The 26,510-nt window shown below is 39.4% G+C and overlaps 1 protein-coding gene across 4 annotated transcripts in view; it reads left to right on the top strand.

Moving 5' to 3' along the window:
* The window catches only part of atf7a (activating transcription factor 7a), a 32,954-nt gene that overhangs the window by 913 nt on the left and 5,531 nt on the right, over positions 1-26,510 (top strand). For 2 of the 4 annotated variants that reach the window (XM_086069158.1, XM_086069157.1), the window contains exons 2-11: positions 12,057-12,128; positions 19,375-19,468; positions 19,587-19,702; positions 20,710-20,874; positions 20,939-21,087; positions 22,268-22,361; positions 22,442-22,561; positions 23,564-23,713; positions 25,021-25,209; positions 25,355-25,460. In XM_086069158.1, coding sequence (XP_085925284.1) covers positions 12,057-12,128; positions 19,375-19,468; positions 19,587-19,702; positions 20,710-20,874; positions 20,939-21,087; positions 22,268-22,361; positions 22,442-22,561; positions 23,564-23,713; positions 25,021-25,209; positions 25,355-25,460 — 1,255 coding nt within the window. Of the gene's footprint in view, positions 1-351; positions 407-12,029; positions 12,129-19,374; positions 19,469-19,586; positions 19,703-20,709; positions 20,875-20,938; positions 21,088-22,267; positions 22,362-22,441; positions 22,562-23,563; positions 23,714-25,020; positions 25,210-25,354; positions 25,461-26,510 lie in introns of those variants that run through there. The other 2 variants (XM_086069160.1, XM_086069159.1) reach the window with 2 other exon arrangements.

The raw sequence follows: 26,510 nt of genomic DNA, 5'->3' as shown, positions 1-26,510 counted from the left end.
CTGTCACTTTGATGCTTTACCTTTTCACTTATTCATCAAGATGTCATTATAAATTAAACTCTCTTTCTCTTTCTCTTCGCACTTGCTATATGAGTGTATGGCTACTTATTGTGGCATAATTAGACACTATTTATTCTTGCATTATTAATTAATTGCCACGTATAAGCATGCTACACTTTAAATCTCTGCCTCCTTTTCTTGCTTAGATTAGATGTACATTTTCTAATATTTTCTTTTTTGGAGAGAGCGAGAAAGTGAGTTTGAGCACTTTAATAATACAAATAAAAATAAAGGGCGGTGCATGCGCAACAACGTGAAGAACTTCAGTTCTCGCGATAACTTGACGTCGAGGGGAGTGTCAAATTCCAGGGGAAAGGAAAGGAGAGCCAGAGAGAGAGGCGCAATAGTGAGTTTGTAAACACTTTATTATCTTTTAAATTCAATGTGAATGTGCCACTGACGTTACCCAGTGATAAAGTAGCTTTTCGCATGCTCGGTTTCATGCTGTGTTGGTGTTTTTCAACGTCAAGTCTGCTCCAACCTTTCATTCGGACTCGCTTTGAACTAAAGTGTTACTCTGCTAACAAGTAAAGTGATACATGTAGTTTATTTTCCACATAATTTTGTCAATTTGATGGCCCGTAAAGTATGTCGTGCACGTCGGCTCAAGTCGGCTACGTGTTTAGCGTTTATTTGACATTGCTGTCATGTGGGAAACTGTCAATAGGTGTCATTAACCACGCCGAGAGTGCTTTTTGGCCTGTTGTTAACGCTAGCACAGCAGTTAGCCATTAGTTGTTTCTGTTCTTTTTTTTTTTTTTTGTCTCGTGGATACAAAAAGTAGATTTCGGGGCTTTTAGCCAATGAGCGTCTGCTAGACGAGCCAAGTGACAGCCTCGGTGGCTTTGATTGCTTTACATGTTATTGATTGACGTGCGCGTGAGCCAATCGAAGAAGAGAATCGGCTGCCGTATTACGGTAAAAGGCGGGGCGACGCTTGCCTGAAATTGATGGAGGCAACAACAACAAAACTATGGCAAAATAGGAGGAACTCGTAACAAACTGCGGTGCGGTTACGAACAAGTTAATTTAATGCTATTAAGATTCTCTCCCCTGAGCCTATTGGACGTCGCAGAAGTGTGTTTTCTGCTCAGCTGCCGTATCGAATACATTTGGGGTTGCAAGAACAGGCTCGTAACTCGTCTCAAGTAATGATGATATGTTAATGATACCTGAGCTGCTGAACTTCTTGGGATTCAAGCATATGCTGGTCAACGCCTTCATGAGGAATGTAGGTCATGTTTTTAGCACACTTTTGTATTGTAAAGCAAACAGGCATAACCGTCCACAAATTGGACATGTTAATTAAAACACATGAATGTGACACCAGCACACTGTCACATATTGTATGTTTGCTTTTCCACTTATTGGCATTGGAGCACTGGCCCTGCAAAGACCCTTATGTAATGTCCGTTTGTTATCATCCTTGCAACAAATCAATCGCCTTTTGGGGGGGCCTCACAATATCCATTAACTCACCACTTTTTTGCAAGCGTGTGTAATGCATGTCATAGCTTGGCGTCAAAGTTTAAAGAACAAATTAATGATCCTGTGAAGGATTAGCCATGATAAAGTGATGCGATGGTCCATTCACCACATCACCGCTTCTTCTGATGAGTGGATGGCCGGGGCCGTCAACATTAATGTTTGCAAATGAGTGTGTCCTGGTTGAGAATGTTTGTTTTAATGGTCATACGGCATCTTGTTGGTGGAGCATGGCGCCCAAATTTGATGTTAATTTTGAGGATTTGTTAATTTAATTTCTTTCTTGGAAGAATACCCTCTGCAGTGTTTCCCACAGATTTAAAATCTATTTGGGTGGGTGGACTCCGGCGGTGGGGATGTGAGGCGGGTTGGACGGGAGGTGGGTCTCAGTCCTGTTACTACGTCTCCTCTAGCCTCACGATCCACGAGTGACAGCGAACTAACGTTACATGCGGTATATCCTGTCGCGACATGTTTTTTTTTCCTTTTTAAATATATTTTTTTATACATTTTCTTGAAAACTTCTTGGGTAGTGGCCAATTTACTTGGGTGCTATTAACATGGTGTGAGAAACACTGCTCTGTCCTTTCTGCAATGCACTGCACGATGTGATCACATGGCATGAATGTAGCTTAGCTTTAAGACCTGTGGTGGGTATTGGATTTCATTTGTTCCGTTGTCCAAATCTCAGGTCCACTTGCTTACATAAATAAATGTACACGCCCAGCTTAGAAGGTCATAACCCACATTAACAGCACCTCAGGATCCCACTTGTAGACCAATAGTCAACTTTCGTTCTTATTCTTTTCTTCTTGGGGGGGGGGGGGTCTCTCCCCCTCCCCTCTCCTCTGGCAATTCAAGCCTCCAATTCCAACGTCATGGCTGCCGTGTGAGCTATTAATACAGTTTGTTTAGTCAGTTTCCTAGCAAGCTACATCAAACACTGGGTGGCTGTGACTGCTTATAGCTGAGAGAGACTTGTTCCCTTACACCTGCTGAGTCGGAGAAACCCAAGTTAAAGGGACGGAGCTTGGCTGCAGCTCAATGGGAAATAGAAAACAAATCTGGACATTTTGAAGGCTTCCATGTCACCTTGGATAAAAGGAGGTGAAAATAGGCACACTTGATATCAAGTGTTGGAATGAATAGGATTAAAACAGTGCTACAATAGATCCTACCATTTTCAACACCGTCCCTTCTTGGACCCCCCCGCGTCTTATATTTACTGGACTGTAGACTCTAAATTAAATGCACAAACAACATTCGTGTCGACATCGGACAACAACAACATGGAAGTAAACGATAATACATAAATAATAACCATTCAAAATGCTACGCAGTGTTTAGTTAAAAGTGGAAGTCATGTCAAAAATTGTCTGTACCGTTTAGGCACCCTCACTAGTCTAAACATAGTTTTCTGATTAATATTGCAATTGTGGAATATGAATTAAGAAGCAAATCCTCTGTTTTTATCCATCTCGGGGTGGCTGTTTTGCCATCTGCTGTGGACTGTAAACGATATAACAGTGGGGCTCAAGTAACGTCAATCAGGGCTCACCTGTTTTCGGCACTGTGATGTCATTTACACTCAACACCAAGTGGCAAAATGGCTTCCCCCTGAGATGGATGAAAATGAAAACAGTTGGATTTTGCTGCTGTATTTATATTCCACAATCAGGCAAGTATAACATTAATGGACTATGGAAGAACAAGCCCGCTAAAAAGATAAAGTAGTCCAAACTAAGAGGGTCAACAATGTAACTTTATCAATGCAACTGCTTTGGTAGCGTCTTCCGCAAATAAGCATTTACGGTACACTGCTGGATGAGCATGGATTCAAACATTGCACATTACAATGTACACAAAACCGGTGTAGATTCCTTAAAAATGTGTTTTGCATGGTACAAGGTTGAATGGTATATTTAGTATTGATAGTTGTTTTATTTAATTAGATTTTTAGTAAATGTAATTGTGTTGTTTTAAATGAAAAATCAATCATTATAAATATTGACTGATAAGAATTGCCTATATTGTGATACATTTTTCAGACATATGCAGCCCTGGTATGCACATTTTATTTGGAATGGAGTAATGGAAATGGACTGCTATTTATATAGCACTTTTTTAGCTATAGTGCCCAAACCACTTTGCATAGCTTGGGAGAATTTTTAGAAGAGACTGCCGAAAATCGTCCGTGGCAGTTCTACCAGTGTTGACATTATATTTTGACTTTAATTTATTTTACACTTGAAACATGAAGCATAAAGATTCAGCCAGACAGACAGTTCGTTAGTTACACTCGGAAATGACGTGACGTCATCTTTAGTAGACGTCTCCATGAAATGAGATCGAGGAAATCGCCCAAATGTTTCTACCTCCTCTCGCTTGCTCCGCTGTTGATATGAGTTGAGACGCTACACGCGGGCCCATGTATACTTCCGTAAACACTGTGCCACGTGACGTAATTTTTTTTGTACGTGTCACTCGACATCATGCTATGTAACTGCGCATGCGTGTCACATTATCTTCATGACAAAAACAATGTGAACGACTACATAAAAAGATGGGCTTTAACAAAAAATCCAAAGTAGGCAACGGGCCCTTCAGTATGAATGTAGCCACACGTGAGCGTTTTTGGAATGTGGGAGGAAGCTGGAGAAAGCCTAAGCAAGCACGGGGAGAACATGTAACACAAGAGGGACAGAGGCAAGATTCAGACCTTCAACCTCAACTGAGTGAGCGGTGCTAACCCCTATGCCACTATGCTACTCGCTTTGTGTGCATCATTACATTTTTTGCGTTTATTTCTTTTCGCAATGTCATGATAATGCTGTTTACTGTGATGTTTAGGTCAATTGTGAAATTTTCATACCGTTTCCTCTCTCTGCAAATGGTCATCTTGTTGTGGCTGGTAGTTCTTCCCAACTTTTGCCACCATGGGACACGTATATCCTATTGTCACAAAGTTGCAAGACACTTATTGTATGTAGAAGCTAAGAACATTAAACGTTTAGTTAAAAAACAGCCTCTGAAAAGGGAAAACACATGTATTGAATATTTTCGAACGCCGTCTCAAATGAGTTTGATGTACTGCCTAAAGCATGCTTTTCTCCATAATGTCCTCCAGCCAGAGGCTGAGCTGCACTGTATTTGTTTACAGAGTGAAGTAGTGGCTAAAGCATGTACACTACCTGTCGCTTGCCTAATATGTTCCATGTAAGAGTTTGGTTCTCTCTCTCTACTGTACCGGAATAATCAAAATAAAAAGACGTCATTTCTTACTAGCTGTCGCGACTCACCAGTTGAGAAGCACTGCTTGAGCACATGTTTAAAATACCAGGTGCTGTAGCTCCTAAAACGAAATGTTGTTTTCCCCTCATTGAGGCGTTTATGGTGGACTTCCCCGCCAAAAATCAAATATGACAGTTCATGTCGGTGCCGGCCAAGTTCACGTCTCGCGTGTCCTCATAGTAAGATTTAAACATGTTGCTGCTCCCCCAAACAAATGCGTTGCTTGCCACTCCTGGTCCGCACCCTTGCTCTAACGAGCTCTGCAAAGTCCCGTGTGCAGACCTCTCTTTGCTCAAATAGGCTCAGCCGACTGGAAGTACTTTGTGAGGGCTCTGGCACCGACGTGTCGGTGAAACAAGACTTGAGTGTTAAGCATGAGATCGGCGACGGATGCACAACACTGCGACCCGTTTCGGACCTGGTGTCATGCAAGGCTTTGTTTGGAGCTGTTGGTTCAGCCGCAGCTGAACTCACAGACAGACTCACAAGAAGGGAAATCGACTGACCTCAGCACTGGGAGGACGTTCAGAAATTTAAACTTCATATCAACAATGAAAAGAAGGCTTTTTGTGGCCTCATACATGTTGATAGTTGCGTGCTGTTTTTCAGTGAGACAAATTAGCATAATCACAGCCAGGCGTCACCGTTGAAACATTAATGTGCCTGCCTCCACGAGCACAACTGTCATTGGGCCCAGATTGCCCCTAAGTCATAGGTCTCAAACATGAGCTGCGTGTTGTCGTGTGCTGAAGGACTAGAATCCGAGACCTATGCTCAAGTGGTGGCATTTTGCCCTTAAAATTTGAGACATTTTTCATCAAGTCGCACTAGGGGTGTGTAAAAAAATAAAAAATTTAGTACGATTCAGAATCAATTTTAAGTCCCAAAATCGATTTTATTGAAATTATTTTATACTGTCTTGCCCTTGTTTGTGTGTGCCTTTATTGGGATCGCTGTTCATGTTCTACACGATTAGGCCACTGTGGGACAGTGTGCAGAGTTCCCGGGGGCTAAAAAAGTCTCAAATTCAAAAACTTACATTTTAGGCCTTAAATGTCTTTAAATACCCATATTTTCATCCCAGGTCTAAAATTTTATTTACCCAAGTCTTACATTTTTTATATCCACTGTCCATTCCGAGAACTTTCTGTAAAAAAAACAAATGTGCCTGTTGCGTTGTTGTATCTACTGTCTGCGTGCTGGGGGGGGGGGGGGGGGCATTTGAGCGGGTGCGTTTGTATTGTAGTCAATGTAGTTAGGGCGGGCGGACAGTTCGTAGCGGTTAACATAGCATCTCGCTTGTTGCATTTGGATCACGGCAGATAAAAGCCTTCGATCGCCGCAAATAGTTCTAAATTGGGTGGGGGTCGCTGACTGTGCCTGTAGCGGACATTGAGTTTGATGATCTGGCAGCATTCTCAGCAATTAGTGTTGTATTTGTCTTCATTTATTATATTAACAGCTTTGATTCAAAGTTAGCACATGGCGCTATCCCTTCACTTCGCGCCTCTCTTCTTCGGCTGTCTATGAAGTACGGCATTATGTGGGTGCGACCCAGTGTGCCACCAAGTGTTCAGACGGAGACACTACCGTTTGTGTGGAAACCTGTTAAATGGGAGCTACTCTGGCACACTGTTGTAAGGAATTTAATTATTTGCACTTGCCTTGAAAAAAACTTGTACAACCACATATTTAGAATGTGCGTTTTATGGCCACTAGATATTTTACTTTTATTTTATTTACGTATTTATTTAAAAAAAAAAATATATATTTTTTATTTTTTTATTTTTTTGAGAGAGCCCAGTATTGTTCATTTGGTAATTTTACCGATTCGACATGTCATCATCATTGCTCTCTCTCTCTCTCTTTTTATTTTTTATTTTGTATGTGCATGTGCGTGCGTGTGTACTCATTAATTCACCTAAAACCTTTTAAAAATCCCATACCGTTCACCTAAACCGAATACTATAGAATCCAGCTAGAGTCCTGAGGTCAGGAGACCCGAGGAAGGATCAAAGAAAAGAAAGGAAAGTGAAATCCAGCACCGACCAGACATCACCTACTACCCAGCGGGTTACCAACCAGAGTCTTTCACCAACCCCAGAAACATCTCAATTCCAACAAATTAGGGAGACCTCAAGAGACCAAAGGAGAGACTGAGGAAAGGAAGGAAGGATAGATGAAGCAGAGTGAGATCCACAGACATCAGCTTCCACCGATTCAACGACTAGAGGAAGAAGCATATTGTGTTTGAATTTCGATAGAGGCTGGTATGGTGGATCTGGCATGCATGAAAACCTCCACCAAAGAGGAGAGCCGTCGACCCTGGCCAGGACAGAGCAAGCACAACCCCCCAGGGCCCCCCAGGCCACGACAGCGCCAAGGCACAATCCCCGGTTTTATTGGATATTGTACAGGGTGTCTGAACACTGGTAAAAGTACAAATGGCCCTAGAAATTTGATCATAAATGTGATGAAATCAACACTTTAATATATAATATACAATGTTTTACAGTTATGTTTTACTAATTGTGAATTACTTGATCTCTTATTATGAATCGTTACGTTATTATCTTATTTCTCTCTTAGTACAGCTATCTCTTTGGTTTTTTGTTTTGCCAAGTGGTGTCGTGTTTGCGGTGATGAAGTGGCGAGTTCTAGTGATGTGCTGTGTTGCCGTCATCCTCAAAAACTGAATGTTTGTTCAATCATTGACATTGCATCATCAAATAAAGCAAGTGATTTACAACATTCAAGATTGCTGAATCATTTGTAAAATAAGTAAATAAAAATTTAAAATACACACGAGGGGACAATTAATAGTATTGATTTTTTATTATTATTTTTTTAATTGACCACATTCTGATGTGATATATCGGCCCAAGGCTAGCGAGATACAGGGCCAGTGCTGGTTCTGGCAGGGTCATCACCCGAAGAGGCTTAACGTAGAACCCTGCATTAGCTACAGCATTATAGCGCAGTGTTGGCCACTTGATTGCAATGTTTTTTCTGAGAGGAGTTTTGCCGTAGTGGAAGTGGCTGCGATAAGTGAAGCAAAGCAAAGCCCCTGTCCTCCAGTGTGCGCAAATGAAGCGCCTGTGTACACTCTGGCAGTGAAACGCTAGTGAGTAAAACGAGGCGAAACACTCCCTTCGCTTTTAGTGTGAATGTAGCATTATAATTATGTGGCTCAGTGTGTCCACTACCGCGTACTGTACCTTTCAAGTTTTTATCTCCACCGAGTTTATGCAGTTAGTCAGAATGGGGACTGTCGGCGTGTTTCTGTAAAATGGGTAAATGTCAGTTTAACAAGAATTGGCTTGAAAGTACCGAGTTTTGCAGCTGGTTGGAAGACGACGAAGAAGAAGTCAATAGGCACTTGGCTCGTTGCAAAGTACACAAAAAAACAAAACAAATTAAGTTGGAGACTTTGGGCGTGAAGGCCCTCGAGTCACACGCGAAAGCCAGACAGCACCAGCTTGCTATGACTTGAATTTTTTTCTCATAATGGTCTAAAAAGGTGGAAAAAAGGTCTAAAATTTAGCTTGGTAATTCCTGCAAGAACCCAGAGTGTGGTTCCGCGTGTACTGATACACTGTTAAGTTGTAGCCACATTAGAGAGTAGAAGGAAAAAGTCACAATCAAGTTATTCCAATAAAAGTTGTTTATTTGCAACGTAGGAAGAGCATATGTCGGTGAGTAATGTTAAGCTGCTTCTCTGGATACATTCCTGAAGCGTTTTGTATGAATAGACGTTCCTTTGAGTGATAAAAGTGCCACGAGTAGCGCGCTAATTAGCATTGGCGAGTCAGACTGGGCTAGATCATGACGATTCTTTTGCACATCTTTAAATTTAAGCAGAAATCATTGTCAATCAAATCATTTGGAATCTCGTTCTGAATTGTAAATCGATTCTGAATTGAATCGCAGACCCAAAAACCCCAATTGAGTGACACAAAGATTCCCACCCCTAAGTCGCACATATCACTGGCGTCAGGCCGCAACCTCTTATATTAGTTTGGAAAATATAATATTTTAGTTGTTTTTCCAAATTTTTGACCAATCTAACGTGTTTAAATGGTTTGCTCTTTTTGGTGATGCAATGTTAATGGTTAAACAAATGTGCAGTTTTTTTGGAAAGTGATCATTTTGGAGGTACAGTACAAGGATTCCACCCGACTCCAGCGATGTGGAATGTTTAATGTCTTTTTGGGGTCATTGGGGAAGAGCGCCGAGTGGAGTTCTTACTTATGCACTGTGGAGACAGACAGAATGTCATCCAAGAGCAACTTTAAGTGTGCGCACATACATTTTTAACATCTTGTGCATACGTGTGTTACTGTTACTGCTACTTACTATTAGCTGTAGCTAGCAACCAGAAATTGGCTGCAGTAGCATGATTGATATTAGGGGTGCAGCGATCACAATTTTCTGTCCAATCATTGATCCCCTATCTTTTAAAAAGTCTGACCTGCCGATCCCAATTTTTGCAGATACCTATTTTTTTTCATTATAAGCAACATATACCTTCAGTGTTCCAATCTTGTTTTATTGGAAAACATTGAACAATATCGGTGAAATAATACAAATGGGTTGTTTTAACTGCACATGAAGTAGTTCTCTCAAATAAAAATAAAAATCCTATTAGTCATCTCAGCAGAACAGAACAGTGGCTGACTTTTTCAGACCTCTGAGGAGGGAGATGAGATTGGTGGAAAAGATCAGTTTATTTTTAAGGGATCGGCCGATCACCGATCTTCCAAAATTAAGGAAATCTGGGCCGTTAAATTGGCAAGCTGATCAATCGGTGCACCCCCAATTGATACGTGAGAGCCAGCACAGTGCCTCAGGACATCCAGACTCCAAATAGATGTGAATGTCAATTCTTAATGTCATTATGTGCCCTGCGATTGGCTGGTGACCGACCCGCTAGTCAGGTGGGACAGGCTCTCGGTCACCCGTGACCTTGATGAAAATTGGCATAATAGAAAATGGATGGATGATAAAGTGAGCTAATGCAAGCTGTCACCATTCTAAAATATTTATTTAATACAATAACACATGTAATGCATCTTAATAAAAAACTGCTCACCACCTGTTCACGATGCAATGCTGTTTTCTTGTGGCGTTTGCATGTGTAAACATTTTTGAAACCAGAGCTACTTCTTGGATACAGATTATTGTGATGGGCAACCAGGTTGATACACACTTCTGAAATAACATATTGGCTAAAATTATGTGATTATATATTCATTTATGTGAAATTTGTCACTCATAATAATTAGAAAATTGATTAATATCATATGCAATACTATATCTGCCAATGTTTACTTTTCAAAAGACCACGCATTTCACTTCTATAGCACCCAAATCAGTGAATGTTGCAGAAGGGCCAATTAGCAATAGATGCATAGCATTTTTTTTTAATTAAATGGTTTTGTAGTGAAATTGCTGCATTAGGTAATATTTTTGGTCCCATTTTTATTTTGGGGGGGGGGGGGAAGTCACTCTTCGGTAAAACACAATGTACATGCGTCGTTATGTTGGACCGCGGTTACACTTTGAATCTGAACACCACGGTTTGGGAATAGCAGAGTTGAGGTTCAAGTGACATCTGTGACTGACCATGCCAATGTGTTTGCTGCCTCTTGGCCAAAGTCAGCTGCAATAGACTCCAGTACGTGCTCGACCTTAATGAGAATAAGAAAAGCAGTGTAGAAAATGTATGGTTTAGTATTTTCTGTTCTGAAAATGTCACAATTTTAATGTACAGCATAAAGAGAAAATAATTGTAATTGGATAGCTTCAGATTGGAATCTAGCCTTTTTAAATTTCAATACAATCCGATACATGCCTGACACCGATTCCTGACTTGCACAAATCAGTGTCGGCCCAAACAACACAATAAATACAGTAGAAAACAACCACTGTATATATATTGAAACTTCAGTGAAAGGAAAGCATATATTGCTCAACATGGTCTAAACATTAGGGGTGTATAGAAAAGTAAGTAAGTAAATTATTGGTACCCAGTTGAGTAATGCGGTTCCTTCCATCTACAGTACATCAATAGTGGGAAGAGTCATCCCAGGTGCCAGTACTAAACCGCATTTACACAACATCATATATAATGAAGATTAAAAAGATAAAATTAAAAAATGTTTTGTATTGCGGCCCTATTCCTTATATTATTAGTCAGCGGCAATATAAGGTGCATTAAATGCAATGGCATTTGAATTAGCTAGGATTTTTGGGAGAAACATTTACAAAAACACAAGAAAATATCTGATTGTAAATACCGGAAAGTAGTAATAGAAACATAAGACACATTTTTAATTTCAATAGCATCCTTAGATTACTCAGTTTAACTTATCTCTGAGCTATTGCTGATCATTCAGCCTATCAAGCCTCCGTGCCCTTTGTACAGAAGCATTATTGCATTCACTTGGAAAAAAACAACAAAAAAAACAGTTTTTCTGACTAATTTTTTTAGCAATTATTATTACTATTATTATTGATAATCGCGGTATCGTTATATCGTGAGATAATCGTTATCATGAGCCTTGTATCGCATATCGTATCGTGAGGTTCCCACTCCTAATATATATATAAAATATACTGGTGCTCTGTTTTTTTACCTCTGAACTCCAAGTGACTGGTTGCAGACTCGCTAATGGCGGATATTTTCCCGCATGCAATACCAGATAACAGAAAAAAATTCAGTAAAACAGAGAAAAATATTCAGAAAAACGGAATAGAAAAAAAATACACAAAAAACAAAGCTTCCCGAAAAAATTTGTCAGGAAAACAGAGGAGTTTTTTTTTCCTCAAGTGAATGCAATACACTTCCGTACCTTTGTCATAAATTAAACAAACAAACATTAGGCCAAAAGAGAATCTGCCTGTACTGTACTGTAAAGTTGTCAGACAAATTCCAAGTTGAATAAAAACCACTGAAAAAAAAGTGAGAGAGAAGGCGGGGTTTGAAAGCAAACTGGACAGTAGATGAGAAAGCGTGAGATGTCATAAGCCGGCTCGTCATTGGCCGAGCACAAGCCCCCTTGTGTGGAGGAAATATCACCAGGGAAACTTGCTCTGGCTGCCTTGGTGTGTGTTTTCCTCCTCGTCAGGGGTTGTTTTTAAATAGCCTCCTGCTCGGACTGGAGGCGCAACAAGCGAGAAAGCACCTAGTCATGTTCTCCTCTTCTGCTCCCCCGCAGTTGCATTGCAAGCTCTTTGCAAAAATGGGCGACGACCGACCTTTTGTGTGCCACGCTCCTGGCTGCGGACAGGTGAGTCTTGTGTTTTGACACTTTTGTGAGTATACAAAGACGCCGTTGTTGTGAGAGACGCTGCTGTGATTCAGTCTGGAAGCTCCTGTGAGTAATCAGAGCTGTATTGTTACAACCTGTCGCTGCTGCCCCGGAGCGCCTGCAGACACAGGTTCCAGCTGCGGCCGCCAGTGACTCACTCACATGCCGGTTCAGAGTTCCCTGCAACTCCTAATGTCTCTTTGAATTTAAAATTTCAAGGGGTTTCAAAGGAGCTGTTATCCCTTCCTGGGCTGGAAGATCAAATGACACCAATTTGTCGGCTGAATAAATGATGCTTTTTGTTGTTGTTTGTTGTAAGGGCAGAGTGAATACCTCGGGATGTATTTCTGTTTGACACGCTCCTACGATGCAAACATCATTATTCATTGAGCTTGCTTGTTGCCAGCATTTGGTGTGCAGCTGTGGAACTCAGATAAACGGCTTCCCTTGGTTGTCAACAATTGGATAAACAAAAACAATGTTTGCTATATGTTTTGAAAAACAGTGATCCATCCAAGTGATTTGGTGATACTATTCTTGTTCATTTGTTTTTGTCATGTTCTGTGGTTGTCTCTATTTTAAGCAAAACTAGCGTAAACATCAAGAATCTTAAGTGAGTTTGGTTGAAGCGCTCTTGACCAACCCGTATTTTCCTTGGTCTTACACTTGCTGTTGTTACTGATAATTTTATCGTGGATGGTAAGGAGAGAACAGAAGGCTGCTTATATGTACTGTATTTTTATGTAAATATGGGACGTATGATGATGCTGTCATAACAGTGGACTGGATTCTCAGTCTGTTTTGGTGCACTGGACACAATTAGTTGTTTGCTAGCGTATATCAGCTTGAACTCATTTTAACTTCCTTTTATTAATTTGGGGATAAAACACTTACTTACCCATGCTTCATGGTTGAGTGATACATTGTGGTGAAATAAGGTTGTTGAGTGTGTGCATGACATTAGTGGGAATGAGTATATAATACATATTTGCAAAGGTATTGTCTCAATTAGAACAGAAAAAAGACCAGCAGAAGGTTTGTCATTAATGGTTGCACATTTTGTTAGATTATTCAAATGGTTTAAATGATTAGTTTTGATCGTTGCATGTCTGAGTGGATTTAAAATTTGAATCCTCTCTTGTAGATCGCCACGGTAAGAAGAATATTTGAGAGACTGCAAAGCTACAGCTACAATCAAAAGAAAGTTGTATTTGCTACTTGCCTTGTAAGGTGGAAAAGCGCTATATAAATCAAGTACCATTTACCATTTAAATCCTGTGCAAATCAGAGGTGGGCAAAAGTGTTCCTGGTAGTTGGTGTGTTAGCAAAATTGTGGGGGGAAAAATCTTTGTAACTTGTTGGTACAGTACAATAGCTGAAGAACGAACTCTTTAATATCTGGATAAAGGTATGAATCAGGAAAATTCATTTTTCAACCACAAAAGTTCCTGCAGATGCTTAGTTAAAATGTCTTTAAAAGTGTATGAATCCAAAAATATAAGGCCTTATTTGGCATTTAAATGTCTTAAAAAAAACAACCGATTGTAATGACAAGTTTGGTCGATATTATTTATTTGGTTGTTACTAACATGACTAAAGAGATTAATTTTTCAAAAATCATTTCCAGTTTAATACATTTTGTAGAAACTTTATTTGGACGTATGCCACCATTGTTATTTACGTCGCAACGCATTCAGTGCGTAGTGACGTAGAATAGCGGCAGTCTCTCTGCCGAGCAATGTGAAACGCCTATAAAAAAAGCAAGGTAAGCTTCGTAGCGTACCGAAAGAAACAACATGCGATCGGTAGAGTCACCCTCCCCCACGCCGTGCTCTCGTCATTCACCAGACGCATTCACGAGTTTTGATCATCCCTTTAAACGCTACGGTGGCTTACCTTGCTTTCTTTATAGACGTTTCACATTGCTCGGCAGAGAGCCAGCCGGCATTCTACGTCACAACGCACGGAATGTGTTGCGACGTAAATAACAATGGCGGCATACGTCCAAATAAAGTTTCTAAAATATGTATTAAACTGGACATGATTTTTTTAAAATTCATCTCAGTTATGTTAGTAACAACCATATAAATAATATAAAGCAAACCTGTCATTACAATCGGGGTTCTTTTTAACTCAATCATTCAAAAGTCTTGTGCCTTGAGTCTGAAGTCTTGAATTTAACTTGGCTTAAGTTGTAGGAGCCCTGATTACAACCCGCTAAAGGCCTGTTTATGCTCTCAGCACTTTCAAAAATAGATGTGTACTGTGTGTCTCATTGTTCGGCACTGACCTGATCATGTGTGCTACCGCTTGCCACCTAAGGGACTGGAGTGGAACATGTTACCTGATAACTTTTTTTCAAGCAAATGAGTCACAGATTGACATGTTGAGGATTTTTCAGCTCCAGTTTTTAACATCTCAGGAGATGTCCCGGTGTGTCCGGTGCGTATGATGTTATGTGCCCCTGCTGCAGTTTTACAAGCAACAGTTGTCTACCAGGAAAGTCTGAATCACTGCTGTCATTGACGGAGGATGTTTGACTCCTGGCTGTTCTCTTGGTTTTCCTTTCACCGCTAACAGCAGCAGCAACAAGACCTGCCCCCCATTATATGCTGCTCAGTATTTTCACTGTAAAACATGTCCATCCTAGCTGCCAGTATCTTCAGTGCTGTGATTAGTGTGCGATAGTTTCCTCAGCAAGACTCTGCAAATAAATGAGACGTGGATCTCTATTGGTGATGTGGCCCAGCAGGCCTAAAAATAAGCAACCCCCGATACTTGACTGTGTTTCCACTTCACTCTCTCACGGCAGCGTTCACAACTGCAACGCGGCGCCCTTAAAATAGGACACAGCCAAAGGCAACGAGACTGGTGCCATAGCCAAGATTATTACTCCTACACCGCTGGCTGATTCACATAGCCACTTCTCCGCAGAAACTCAAACTTGTATCACAATTTGTTCTGTGTCTCTGGTCGAACTTTCATTTGGTCATCTTTCAAAACAAAACTTTCCACAATTACTAATTGTCATGCAACTTTAAAAGATTTAGCAGACTTTAACTTTCTTAAAAACAATAGAACACTTCATGATATTTGAGGAGGGGTAATAAATGTAATTTAACTTTCTTTTGACGTGAATTGACTCAAGTATGGGTTCCTTGATTTACGATGGCGTTCCATTCGTACAACAGTGAGGTAACCCTGACAATTCCGAGCTTACATCACAATTGTCACAAGTCAAAATGGTGGTCAAATGCTGCATTCGAGGAAGGTGGGAAGTCAAGAGTTTTCCAACTTTGAACCAGGAAGTGTGCACGGGAACAACCCTTTGAACTTGGAGATCTGAGTTGCAAAGTAAAAAAGAACCCCAACATCACCAACTGGCTTCAATCTGACGTCATTCGACAATAGAGATGCAGGCTATGAATGACAAAACATAATTTACACAGTTATGCATGTATTTATTTCTTTTTTTCTTATGACAATCATTTAGGTATTTGAAGTAACTTCACGTAACCCAACATGAATTGAACTTAACGCATTAATGAGGAGTTACAACAAATAATTTATTGTAAGCAGTCATCTTTGTTGTTTACAGTTGCCTCGAATGCTTTGAGGTAGAAAGTGGGAAGATCTGAGTAGGATCAATTCGACTTCCCACCTTCCTTTAACTCGGTGAAAGGAAGCTCTCAGCTCATTGAAAAGCATTGGACTTTGAATCGTAGAGCTTCCTTTCACCTGGTCGTCTGCCATGTTCACTTGTGACGTAAACATTTGGGCATTTTTTATATTTCCGCAATGCACACAATGCAAATGCTTCTTTTATACGATGAAAACAAACGGCATATTGTATTGCTTTTGCTTGTGGCTAGCATCCAAACCAAGCACATTGTTCTAGTATTCAAACGACATTTCATCACATTGGGAAATCAAAATAATTCTCACAAATCAAATTACAACGATCCAAAGTTCAGTGCTTTTCAATGAGCGGAGAGCTTTCTTTTACCAAGTTGACTGCCATTTTGACTTGTGACGTAGGCTCGGAATTAATTGGCATATTTCAGTAGTACATATGTAGTCTTTCTCATTAACCTTGTCTAATGTGTTGAAGTCATACTAAATGTAAATATTTGTATAAAAACACTTCAAGACATTAATATAGTATGATCAAATGAAAAACGGATAAAGAAAAGACTTCCTTAACTTTACTCCTGCGGTTCACTTGTAAACTGGAAGGGGAAATAACTAGTTCATTGTGAGCTGCTTGTAAAAAGAAACACCACAGACTGGACCCTTTGTGTGGAATGAAAATGATCACTACCGTAATTTAGAGTTTGAAAAAACATACATAACACACATACAATATCCTCTACCTTTCGAGGACAAGTGGGAAGCATATGGTGGGTATCCATCCAGCAATCGGCTTGCTAGCTACCGGCTAGCAGAGAAGGTAGCATAGCAAATCTTGACTCAGTGCTCCTGCTCAAACATCACAAACAGATGGACTCAAATTCATGACACCAATCACAGAAGAGCCAACTTGAAGTCTTTTGTCAACAAAAAGCTTCTTCAAGGCAGCACAATTGAACAAGAAACCCCAAAAAGGATCACACAAAAGCAATAAAAGAGCTCATGGCTTTAACAAAAGCAACACTGGCCATAATCTTCAACACTGAAACACTTTTGATACCACTGTGAACACAGCCTTTTCTGCTTTGTGTGTGTGTGTGTGTGCTTGTTTTTGTTACATAGTGGGGCCAACATTTCGGGATTTCACATAGTTGTGGGGCCTACCTGTCCATGTGGGGCCATTTTGCTGGGCCCCACAAGTTTAGACCTCTTTTTGAGGGTCAGGACTTGGTTTTAGAGTTTAGGTTTGAATTGGGTTATGGTTGAAGTTAGGGTAAGGAATAGGGGTAGGCAATATTTTTTTATGGTAAGGGTAAGGGGCTAGGAAATGATGTCAATGAGATAGCCCCACAAAGATAGTAAAACAAACTTGTGCGCGTGTGTGTATAAATTGGCCGATAAATATTGGCAATTATCAACCAATTTGACGTCAAACAGATAGACCCGATAATACAGAAGTCCTCTGATAATAATAGACTTGCCGCGTTAGTCCATCTGTTGTGGTTGTGCTCAACTCCTCAATCCCCTCTCCTATGGTAGTGGGAGTGTTGCATATTTGTGACATCATAATGCGCACAACGGACCTTGTGTTGACAGATGCATCATGGCAACATGGCAGTCGCCAGTGTGGACTTTCTTTACTGTGCCTCCCCAAAATGTTACCCTCGCAGTTTTTTGTTGCATTTTTAAAACATAACTGTTTTGTTTTGGTAAACTCAAAATAAGTTACTGGTTGTCTTTGAAGCAGAGATATCAATAACATTCAGCTTTATGGTGCTTTGCACAATGTTTCAATGTATTTGTACATGTTAGCCTTATAGTAGACGTCTTCATTATCGTTGCATTTTGTTATTTTCTCTTTAAACTGCTGCTAAAACACTTCTGCTGTTCTTGCTGCCATCTGCCTGTTTGTGATGCACATGCACTGTACTGATCCTGGTCATTGGTGATATCCGCACTGTGACATATGGCTCACCGGCAGTGGGCCTCATTTTTAGCCCTGGAGTTCCAGGGCTCAGACTGGCCCACTTTTGTTCAGATTTGAATGAAGATACAAAATTTTACACTTACTAGTAAGAATGTAGATACCTTTTTTTTCCAGATCAATTCCAATATGAGTACTCAACTCTTGTGTAGTCACTAATAGCAATTACCGATACCACAAGTACTTTTGATGCATAAAATCTGCCCCAAAAAACGACATAATTTTAAAGAAAGACCTACGGTATATATCCCAATATAGCTTTTTTCCTTAAATTTGCATGAAATGAATAGACATTTTCTGCTCTTATTTTTAATTTCTAGTTCCTGATCATAAAATGGCCAGCACTCGCCCATCCCTACTTATTAGTTGTATCAATCTAGATAAATTACCATTCCCTTCAATGATATTCAAATTGCATTTGATCAAAATTCAAATCTACAAAAAAGATGCTTACAAGATCACAATCACTGTTTATTTGAACAAGTATGAGAACATTAAGGTCAAAATGCGATGAGGCATTTTCCACGTAACCAGGCAGATTTACCAAACGCTGTTAAGACAATAAGATTAAGGCAGCTACACTGCAGTGCTCTTATTTTGAAACATATTCACACAACTTCTGGTGCACTACTTAGCCAACTAACGCTAACTTTGACAGCTATTTTAATTGGAGGAGACTTTCCCATCATGCTTTGTTACCGTTAAGTAACACTTGTGACTGTATTATAGCTCTTTAATGTGGTATTTTTGTACAGACAGGGTACAATATGTAATGTTACTGTTTCTAGTTGTGTATTAACTGTTTTATAATTTTTAAAGACCAATACCAGTACGAGTACTCAACTCTTGAGTAGTCACCGATACTGATACCAAGTACCGATGCCACTAGTACCTTTGATACATAAAATTTCCCCAAAACACAGACAGATGAGATATCTTTAACAAAGACCTATACATCCCAATATATATAATATTTAAAATTGTATGAAATTAATGGCAATTGTCTATTATACATTTTCTATTTCTATACATATACTTAGAGAAATGTCATCTTAATCATCTGTCAGACATGCATGCCATTAGTTCCTGATCATAAAGTGACCACATGAGGGCAGCTGATGTTGGTATCAACAGCCTCCACAAGTACCGATACTGTAAAATAAGGCTCGTATCGCCACAATACCAATATTTGGTATTGGCAGTCGCCATTGCCTACTTTTGGTTTTAAATTATTGTGGCTTGGTAAAACCCTTAGTAATAAAAGTAGGCAGTCAGTGCTTTCTGTAATAAAATGGTGTGCCTAAATCGTTGTTAATACAGTTGTACGACAATGAAATATTTAGATTCAAATGTTATGGATGCACTAAATATACTGATTTCAAAACAGATCTTTCAGTCTGGCCCATCGGGAATTCACCAGAATGTCCAGAGTACCCAATAAGGGCATGCTAACCTGTGTTAGCAACAGAGTCCGAAGGTTAGGGCGCATTTTACCCAAAATATTTAATGCAATGCATTAGTCAGTGAACTCGCATTTATTAACAACAGACAATAGCCTGCAGCATGTTCACTTTATCCTATTTCCCTTACCTTTCTCCTCCACTTCACCAGAGATTTACCAACGAGGACCACTTGGCTGTACACAAACACAAGCATGAGATGACACTAAAGTTTGCACCCAGGACGGACTCTGTCATAATTGCAGGTACTAAATATGCTATTCGTCAACATGTTAAAAATGGTCAAGTTTTTAGGGTACTTTATACAAATGAATAAAAGGCAGCTGAGTGACTGGCGCTTTTTGTATTTGTCTCTTTTTCCAGACCAGACACCCACTCCCACTCGCTTCTTAAAGAACTGTGATGAAGTCGGTCTGTTCAATGATCTGGCCAACTCCTTCGAACAAGATGACGATGACAACAAGCGAGTGAAGAACTCTGTAAGATGGTTTTTGTTTAGTATGTGTTTTTATATGTTGCTACAAAAAAAGTCTATACTAGCACTGTCCATTGAGAAGCAGCATGCCCCTTCAAATGTTGTGAGCTCTGTTTGTAACCTTACTAAAATACTACGCAATTTGTTTAAAGCTAAACTAAAAAAGTAGTATCTGGAAATGCATGGTTTTCATGGGACAGTAATCAAAAGGTATTTTCAGGAATTACAGGAAATGTACATGGACATTTTAGTAGGAGTGCACCGATCACAAGTTTGCTACCGATCACTAATCCTCGATCACAAGTGATCGAGGATTAGCCCTAATAAACTGGGATTATAATTGGGATTTTACCATTTTTTAAAATTATTATTATTACTACTACTACTACTACTAGCTCGAGCCCTAATAAAATTTGAATGAAATGCTTTTAAGAAAATGTATCGTATGAAAACGGTAATTGTAGCAAAAATGTTATCTTTTTATCCTGATTCCGATCAGCTGAAAATGCCATGATCGGGCCTGATTTCCAATCATGTGATCGGCACATCCCTACTATTTACATGAGGCAGTGCTTCTTTGGAGTGGACACCAGGGCTAATCCCTAAATTTCTATTCAATTCTTGAATTTAAATTTGAATTTGAATTGAGGTGGCAAAAGGGAAGCGCAATTGAAATTCAAATTGACTGAATTAGATTTGAAATTCCATGGAATTCAAAGAAATTTATGGTGTATAGTATTTCACAATTAAGTTTTACAGTTAAAGCCTATTTACAACATGAATTTCATATTTCATATTATTATAAGGACTTTATCTACACTAACACAATACTTAACTATAGTAAGTGTAGTAATTGTTTTTTTTATTAACATTAAAAGCCTACTCAAGATAAAACATCATTCAAATTGGAAAAACTTTAATTCAACTCAGTTTGACAAACAGTGGTGGTTTGCCTTGCATGAATACGAGCTATGACACATATACAGTATCTCTTCTTCCCTGCCTTCTTAGCTCCCTGCTCCCTCTTCAGTGGCTTTGGACATGAGCCTGCAGACACCATCAGATCTGAAAGTGAAAGAGGAGGCACCAGTGGAGGTTGACTCCTCGTCCCCCGACAGTCCAGACTCCATCTCTGCAATGCCAGAGAGCAGAAGAAAGCCCTTGGTCAAGGTGAAGGTAAGACACAAGTTGCAAACATTTGCAATCGTGTAAGTCACATGACGTTGATATCTTGTCACAGGACATGCCACCCAGGAGCTCAGCCCCGACACCTACCATTGTGCGTCCAGGTTCCCTTCCGTTGCACTTGGGCTTTGACGCCCTTCAGCCAACCATGCCTTCGCCCACTTCCGTTATCACACAGGCACCACCTTCCAATCGCACTTTGGGGTGAGTCTCTTGCCTTCCAGCACTGTCCACCCTCCCTGAAGAAAAAGCAGTAAACACAATAGCAAACTTTGCAAGCAGTAGCACAATGCTGGATAAGTTTAGTGGATACTTACTAGCATTAGTGCTAGCATTAGTGCTAATTTTTTTCCCACCCACCAACCTCACTGGTAGTGGCAATTCTAGGATTTATTACTATTAGTGCGTTATTATTAATAACATTCCAGTGTTTGGAACGTTACTTTAAAAAAGTAATTAGTTATAGTTACTCATTACTTGCTTAAAAATGTAACTGAGTTAGTAATTAAATTACTTCATAATAAAAGTAATTTGTTACCAGGCAGACTAACTATTTTCACAGTTAAAAAAAAATATATATTATATCAAATAATTGGGATTTTACCATTTTTTAAAATTATTATTATTACTACTACTACTACTACTAATTCAAATTATGTCCAGGCTATATAGGGTGTTTTCATGTATTTTTACCAAAATAAATGACATTATGAAATTATTATTTAATGAAAGAATTAAAACATTTTCTTGCTGCAAAATACGCAAGTTCACACTCTAAAAACAGTTCGGTCAAAAATAACCCAGTTATGGATCAAGAATGGACCGGTCCACTTTATGGGTCAATTTGACCAAACCTTCTGTTGTTTTTTTAAAATTCCCAAGTAAAGGATCTGACCATTATTTATGAGTTGTTTTATGCTGAAAGACCCATTTCTTGACTCAAAGTTGGTTCAAATCGACCCAAGTAGAGGATCGTTACATTTTTGACCAATAGTTGCGTTATTTTTGACCCAGCTGTTCTTAGAGTATAGTGTTTTCTTGGTTAATTAATTGTAATTACCCTAGATAATGTTCAACCATTGGATGGCGATGTACATTTAAGTTTGCATCTTAAGTTTGCGTCTGGTCAAATTCAGATAAAAGCATACAATTCCATAAGAAACTTAATTGCATGTCTTTGCAATATGCCTATTTCATGGGCCAATATTGTGATATTGATATTTTTTCGATATATTGTGCAGCCCTAACACACACACTCTATATATGTATGTTGTGTCCACTGTACTGTTATGTAGATTTGTTGATGATAATATAGTGTTAACATTTTTTTTTCACATTTTTCTGATCTTTGTCACATATGCAAACACTTTCCATTTCTGTCTAGTTCACCAACAAGCCACTACCCCATGATGATGCTCCCCTCGGGCCAAGCTGTGCCTGTCTTCCCCGGGCCTGTTCAGATGCCATCTGTCATCAATGTAAGGCCTGCAAAATAGCTTTTTGTTGCACAAATCATTTCAGTTATTTCAGTATGTGGTGTATTTGATGTGCTCTCAAGCTGGCCCGACCCATGTGCATGGTACCAAACATTCCTGGAATCCCTGGCCCTCCTCTGGGAAGCAGTAGTAGCGGTTCAAACTCCCCTTCTGGGTACAGCATCCACTCCGAAGCCAAGATGGTTAGTGTTTGATTAGCTCTCTATTTTTAACTTTATCTACTTTCCCTTTTTGTCTCCATCTTCACCCTGCAGCCACCCTTTGCCTTCTATTGGCTCAATTTCTTAGTCATATGACTTCTTATTGTTGCACTTAACCCTTAAGACCCAAGTTTGCTAAATTATTATGCATCACAGAGAAGAAATGGAATGGAAATTGTTTCTTGTGACCAAAATGATATTGCTAAAATAAATGTAAGCAAAAGAAAAACAAATACATTGCACAAAAGCATTGTAACCGTTTTTATTTTGATTACAAAATCTCCAACCATTATATACATTAGAAATTGTAAAAAGCAGCTACAAACATACATTTTCATGCATGCAATAGCCTGAAACGTATCACAAGAAACCATGACATCCATCTCTTTTCGATCACATGATGGTAAACAGATCGAAGCCTAGTAGTGAGTCATGAATAAAGCAGCACAAATACAAAATGGAGCCCAACAGCCAGTTGTGTATGACTTGAATAAATTAGTGGATAATACAGCAGGCTACAACACATCAGCAACTAGGCGAGTGCACTTTAATTGCATGACTCCCAACACATTGTTACAACGGCGTATTAGGGCCACGTATAAATATCAATATTTTTTTAGAGGGTCGGTAATATTCTGAGAGAGAGAAACTCGCTAATTTGCGACGAAAAACAAATTCAGAAACTTGTGTCAAATACAAAGGTGCATCCTAAACGTGCACGAAGTTTTAGGTTAAAGCAGATTGGATTTATCAATACAAAGTACTTACTGGTGTGCGTATGACTAATGTGTGCACGTTTAATAAATACAGATTTTTTTCTAACTTGACACATTCAAAATTGTTGTCGTGCAAAAGAGTTTAGAACTTTTTCTACTCACAGTAGATACCATAAATGAGGCCTGTGAAAGAGTTGATTTAGCCCTTGTGTCTCCCACTCTGGGAGCCTTGAATTTGCTCCCTACTGATTGATGCTTTTTCCCGTAGCGTCTGAAGGCAGCGCTGTCTCAACAGAGCCCATCAGGACACGGCTTAGGCATGATGGCCATGGGGAACAATCCTATGGTACCTCAGAGAGCGGAACAGAGCCAGCTGCTTGTCCAGCAGCCAGATGCTCAATCACCTGCACAGCCTCAGGTACATGTCGTCATCTGCCAATTCACTCTTCACACGTATATTAAAAAATAAATACTACATTGCCAAAAATGTTTACTCTGTGAATATTTGATGAATCAATGCTAAAGACATACGCCACTAAAATTCATTATAAAAATCATTTAAATAAATTTTACTCATATGAATAATTGAATTATTGTCAGCTGTTATCATTCAAATGGTAATAAATAATTGCAAGAAAAAAATCACTAGTGCTTTTTATTTTTTTTATTTTTACAAAATTTCTTTATCTACTTACTTTTTAATGCTAACATGACATGTTTCCCAAATGAAGATTATGATTTGCAGCATCTTTCAGAAGATTCTCCATTTTGCATTCTATATATATATATAGTACAGCCAAATAGTGTTATTTCTGAAACATGTATACATTTGTGAACGTGTCGTAACTATTGCTTGTCTTTATTGTTATCAGAGTTGTACAAATTATAATGGGTTTAATGAGTCGTTAGCATCATTTATGCACTTGTATCCGCTGAGTTTGAAAGGCAATGTATAAGCTGCACACTGGTGTATGGCTGGTGTGAATGTTTGGTGGTGTTTGGATGGGTTGTAGGCACATACTGGCAGCCACACCACTGTCAAGCCTATAGTCAGGTTTCCATCCGATTGTTGAAAAATTTTAAGCCAATTTTTGAAAATGCGCAAAACGGACAAGCCACTGCCCGTTTCCATCTGTTCTTCTTTTGCAAATATTGAGAGGGGACTCCGCCGCTGTAGGTGGCAGTATACACCATAAAGATGTGATCCACCAGTAATTTAAAAGAAGAAGAAGACCAGGAAGCGACTGTGCCGTGCTATGACGTTGTATGAGTTTGCTTTTGTAATTATTGATAAACCGTAGCGTTTCTTTGCTGTTTTTCATCTAAAATAGCATTAATATTTGCTTCTTTAATGAATTCCGAAAAGATTTCTGTTTCATTGTCCCCCCAAGCATACCTTACTTTATCGTCCAACATTGCTTTGGGACTACAAACATAAGCGTGACGTAATATCCGGTCAAAATACGCGACGTGTGTCTGGTCTTGCCAGCGTTTATTCGCAAATATTCGCAATTACTTTTTACTAACTTTCACTGGATGCTCTCTGCTGTCCACCATTGTTCTTTCAGAAGACGTGGCTGACCTTTGTTTGTTTAAGCCTCAGTCCTGTTTTTTTATTTTTTTAAAGACTGTGATGTAATCAAGAAATAACCAAGTGATGACTCAAACTTACATTGTTTATGGTGTCTGTGTGCGCCTGCACCCTGCCTACCCACCCATCTGCAGGTATCACCAGCACAGCCCACGGGTGGGCGTCGGCGACGGACGGCAGACGATGACCCAGACGAGCGGAGGCAGCGCTTCCTAGAGCGGAATCGGGCGGCGGCATCACGCTGCAGGCAGAAACGCAAAGTGTGGGTCAACTCTTTGGAAAAAAAGGCAGAGGAACTCAGCAGCATGAACGTCTCGCTGTCGGTAGGGAGCAAATTACACTTACTGTCTGAAGTCAGACAATGGTACCTTGGCGTTTTGGGATGAATTATCCGTATATTGGGAATTGTTGTTCGCCAGTCATTTTTGCACTTAGGGTTATCGATGCTGAATTGTTTTGCTTGTCCAGAACGAGGTGTCTCTGTTGCGAAATGAGGTGGCTCATTTGAAGCAGTTGCTGCTGGCGCACAAGGACTGTCCTGTCACCACCCTGCAGAAGAAAGCTACTTACCTGGGTGAGCAGAGTGAGGAAAATATATTGCCATGAGACTTTGGGAAATTATTAGCATTTTTAGTGCAGTTCTGACCAGAGTAGAGTTATTGTATAATAACATATGTTGATGTGATTTTTATTCTCCACACTTTTTTGCAGTGTAACAACTCCCACATAAATATTTCCAATTTACACCATTCAAATTTCAACTTGCTTCAAAAATTCATGTCTCCCAGGGGATATATTGTCTGATTTCACGTTATTTACAGAATTCGCACAATTTAACTTTCAATATCATTTTTTCCCCATTCATTTATTTTCTAAGTCCCATTTCCACGACCACTTCCATGCATACCACTTATCATTACCACCTGTCTGATACTGCTCATTAGCGCAGTTGGTAAAGTGCATTGTCCAGTAACCAGGAGGTTGCAGGTTCGAATCCCACCTTTGACTGTACATTGCAAATATATCCATGGCCATTATGCTAATTGAAATACATGTAACAACAACAATAACAACTGACTACCATACACCAAGAAATGCATTATAATTTCGCTGAAATGATTAAATGCATGTTATCTTTCAGCATCAGACGACACTTATGGTTAGAGCAATTGCCTGCCACCACGGAGTACCTGGGTTCAAACCCTGCTTGGACCACGTTTTAGTACATTCGATGGTTCGATACCAAGAGTTAGTAAATTAGTTATCAGATCAGGAAATGGATTATAATTTCACTGAAATGATTAAATTCCACCTTAGACAGATTGCAGGTTTTTTTTATTTGTCATTTAACTACAATTTTAATTTTAGCATAATTTATCTTTCAATTTACTTCATAAGTACATGCATTCAGCTAATAGCATTTTGCTTTTCAGCATTCCCATGCAATTTCTGCAGAAATTGCACTTTGTCTAGTTAGTTTTGGAATTTTCATTTTCTTACATTTTTATTTCGTTTTGAATTTAGTTTTAATTAGTTTTGAGGGCAGTTCTGTTAGTTTTATTAGTTTTAATTATTTAAAAAATGCTTAGTTTTTTGTTTTAGTTAGTTTTAGCATTAGTTTTGT

The sequence above is a fragment of the Leptonotus elevatus genome, chromosome 2, assembly GCF_054856555.1.
Source record: "Leptonotus elevatus isolate MCC_2025b chromosome 2, RoL_Lele_1.0, whole genome shotgun sequence".
NCBI lineage: Eukaryota > Metazoa > Chordata > Actinopteri > Syngnathiformes > Syngnathidae > Leptonotus > Leptonotus elevatus.
This window is presented reverse-complemented; position numbering and strand designations above follow the sequence as displayed.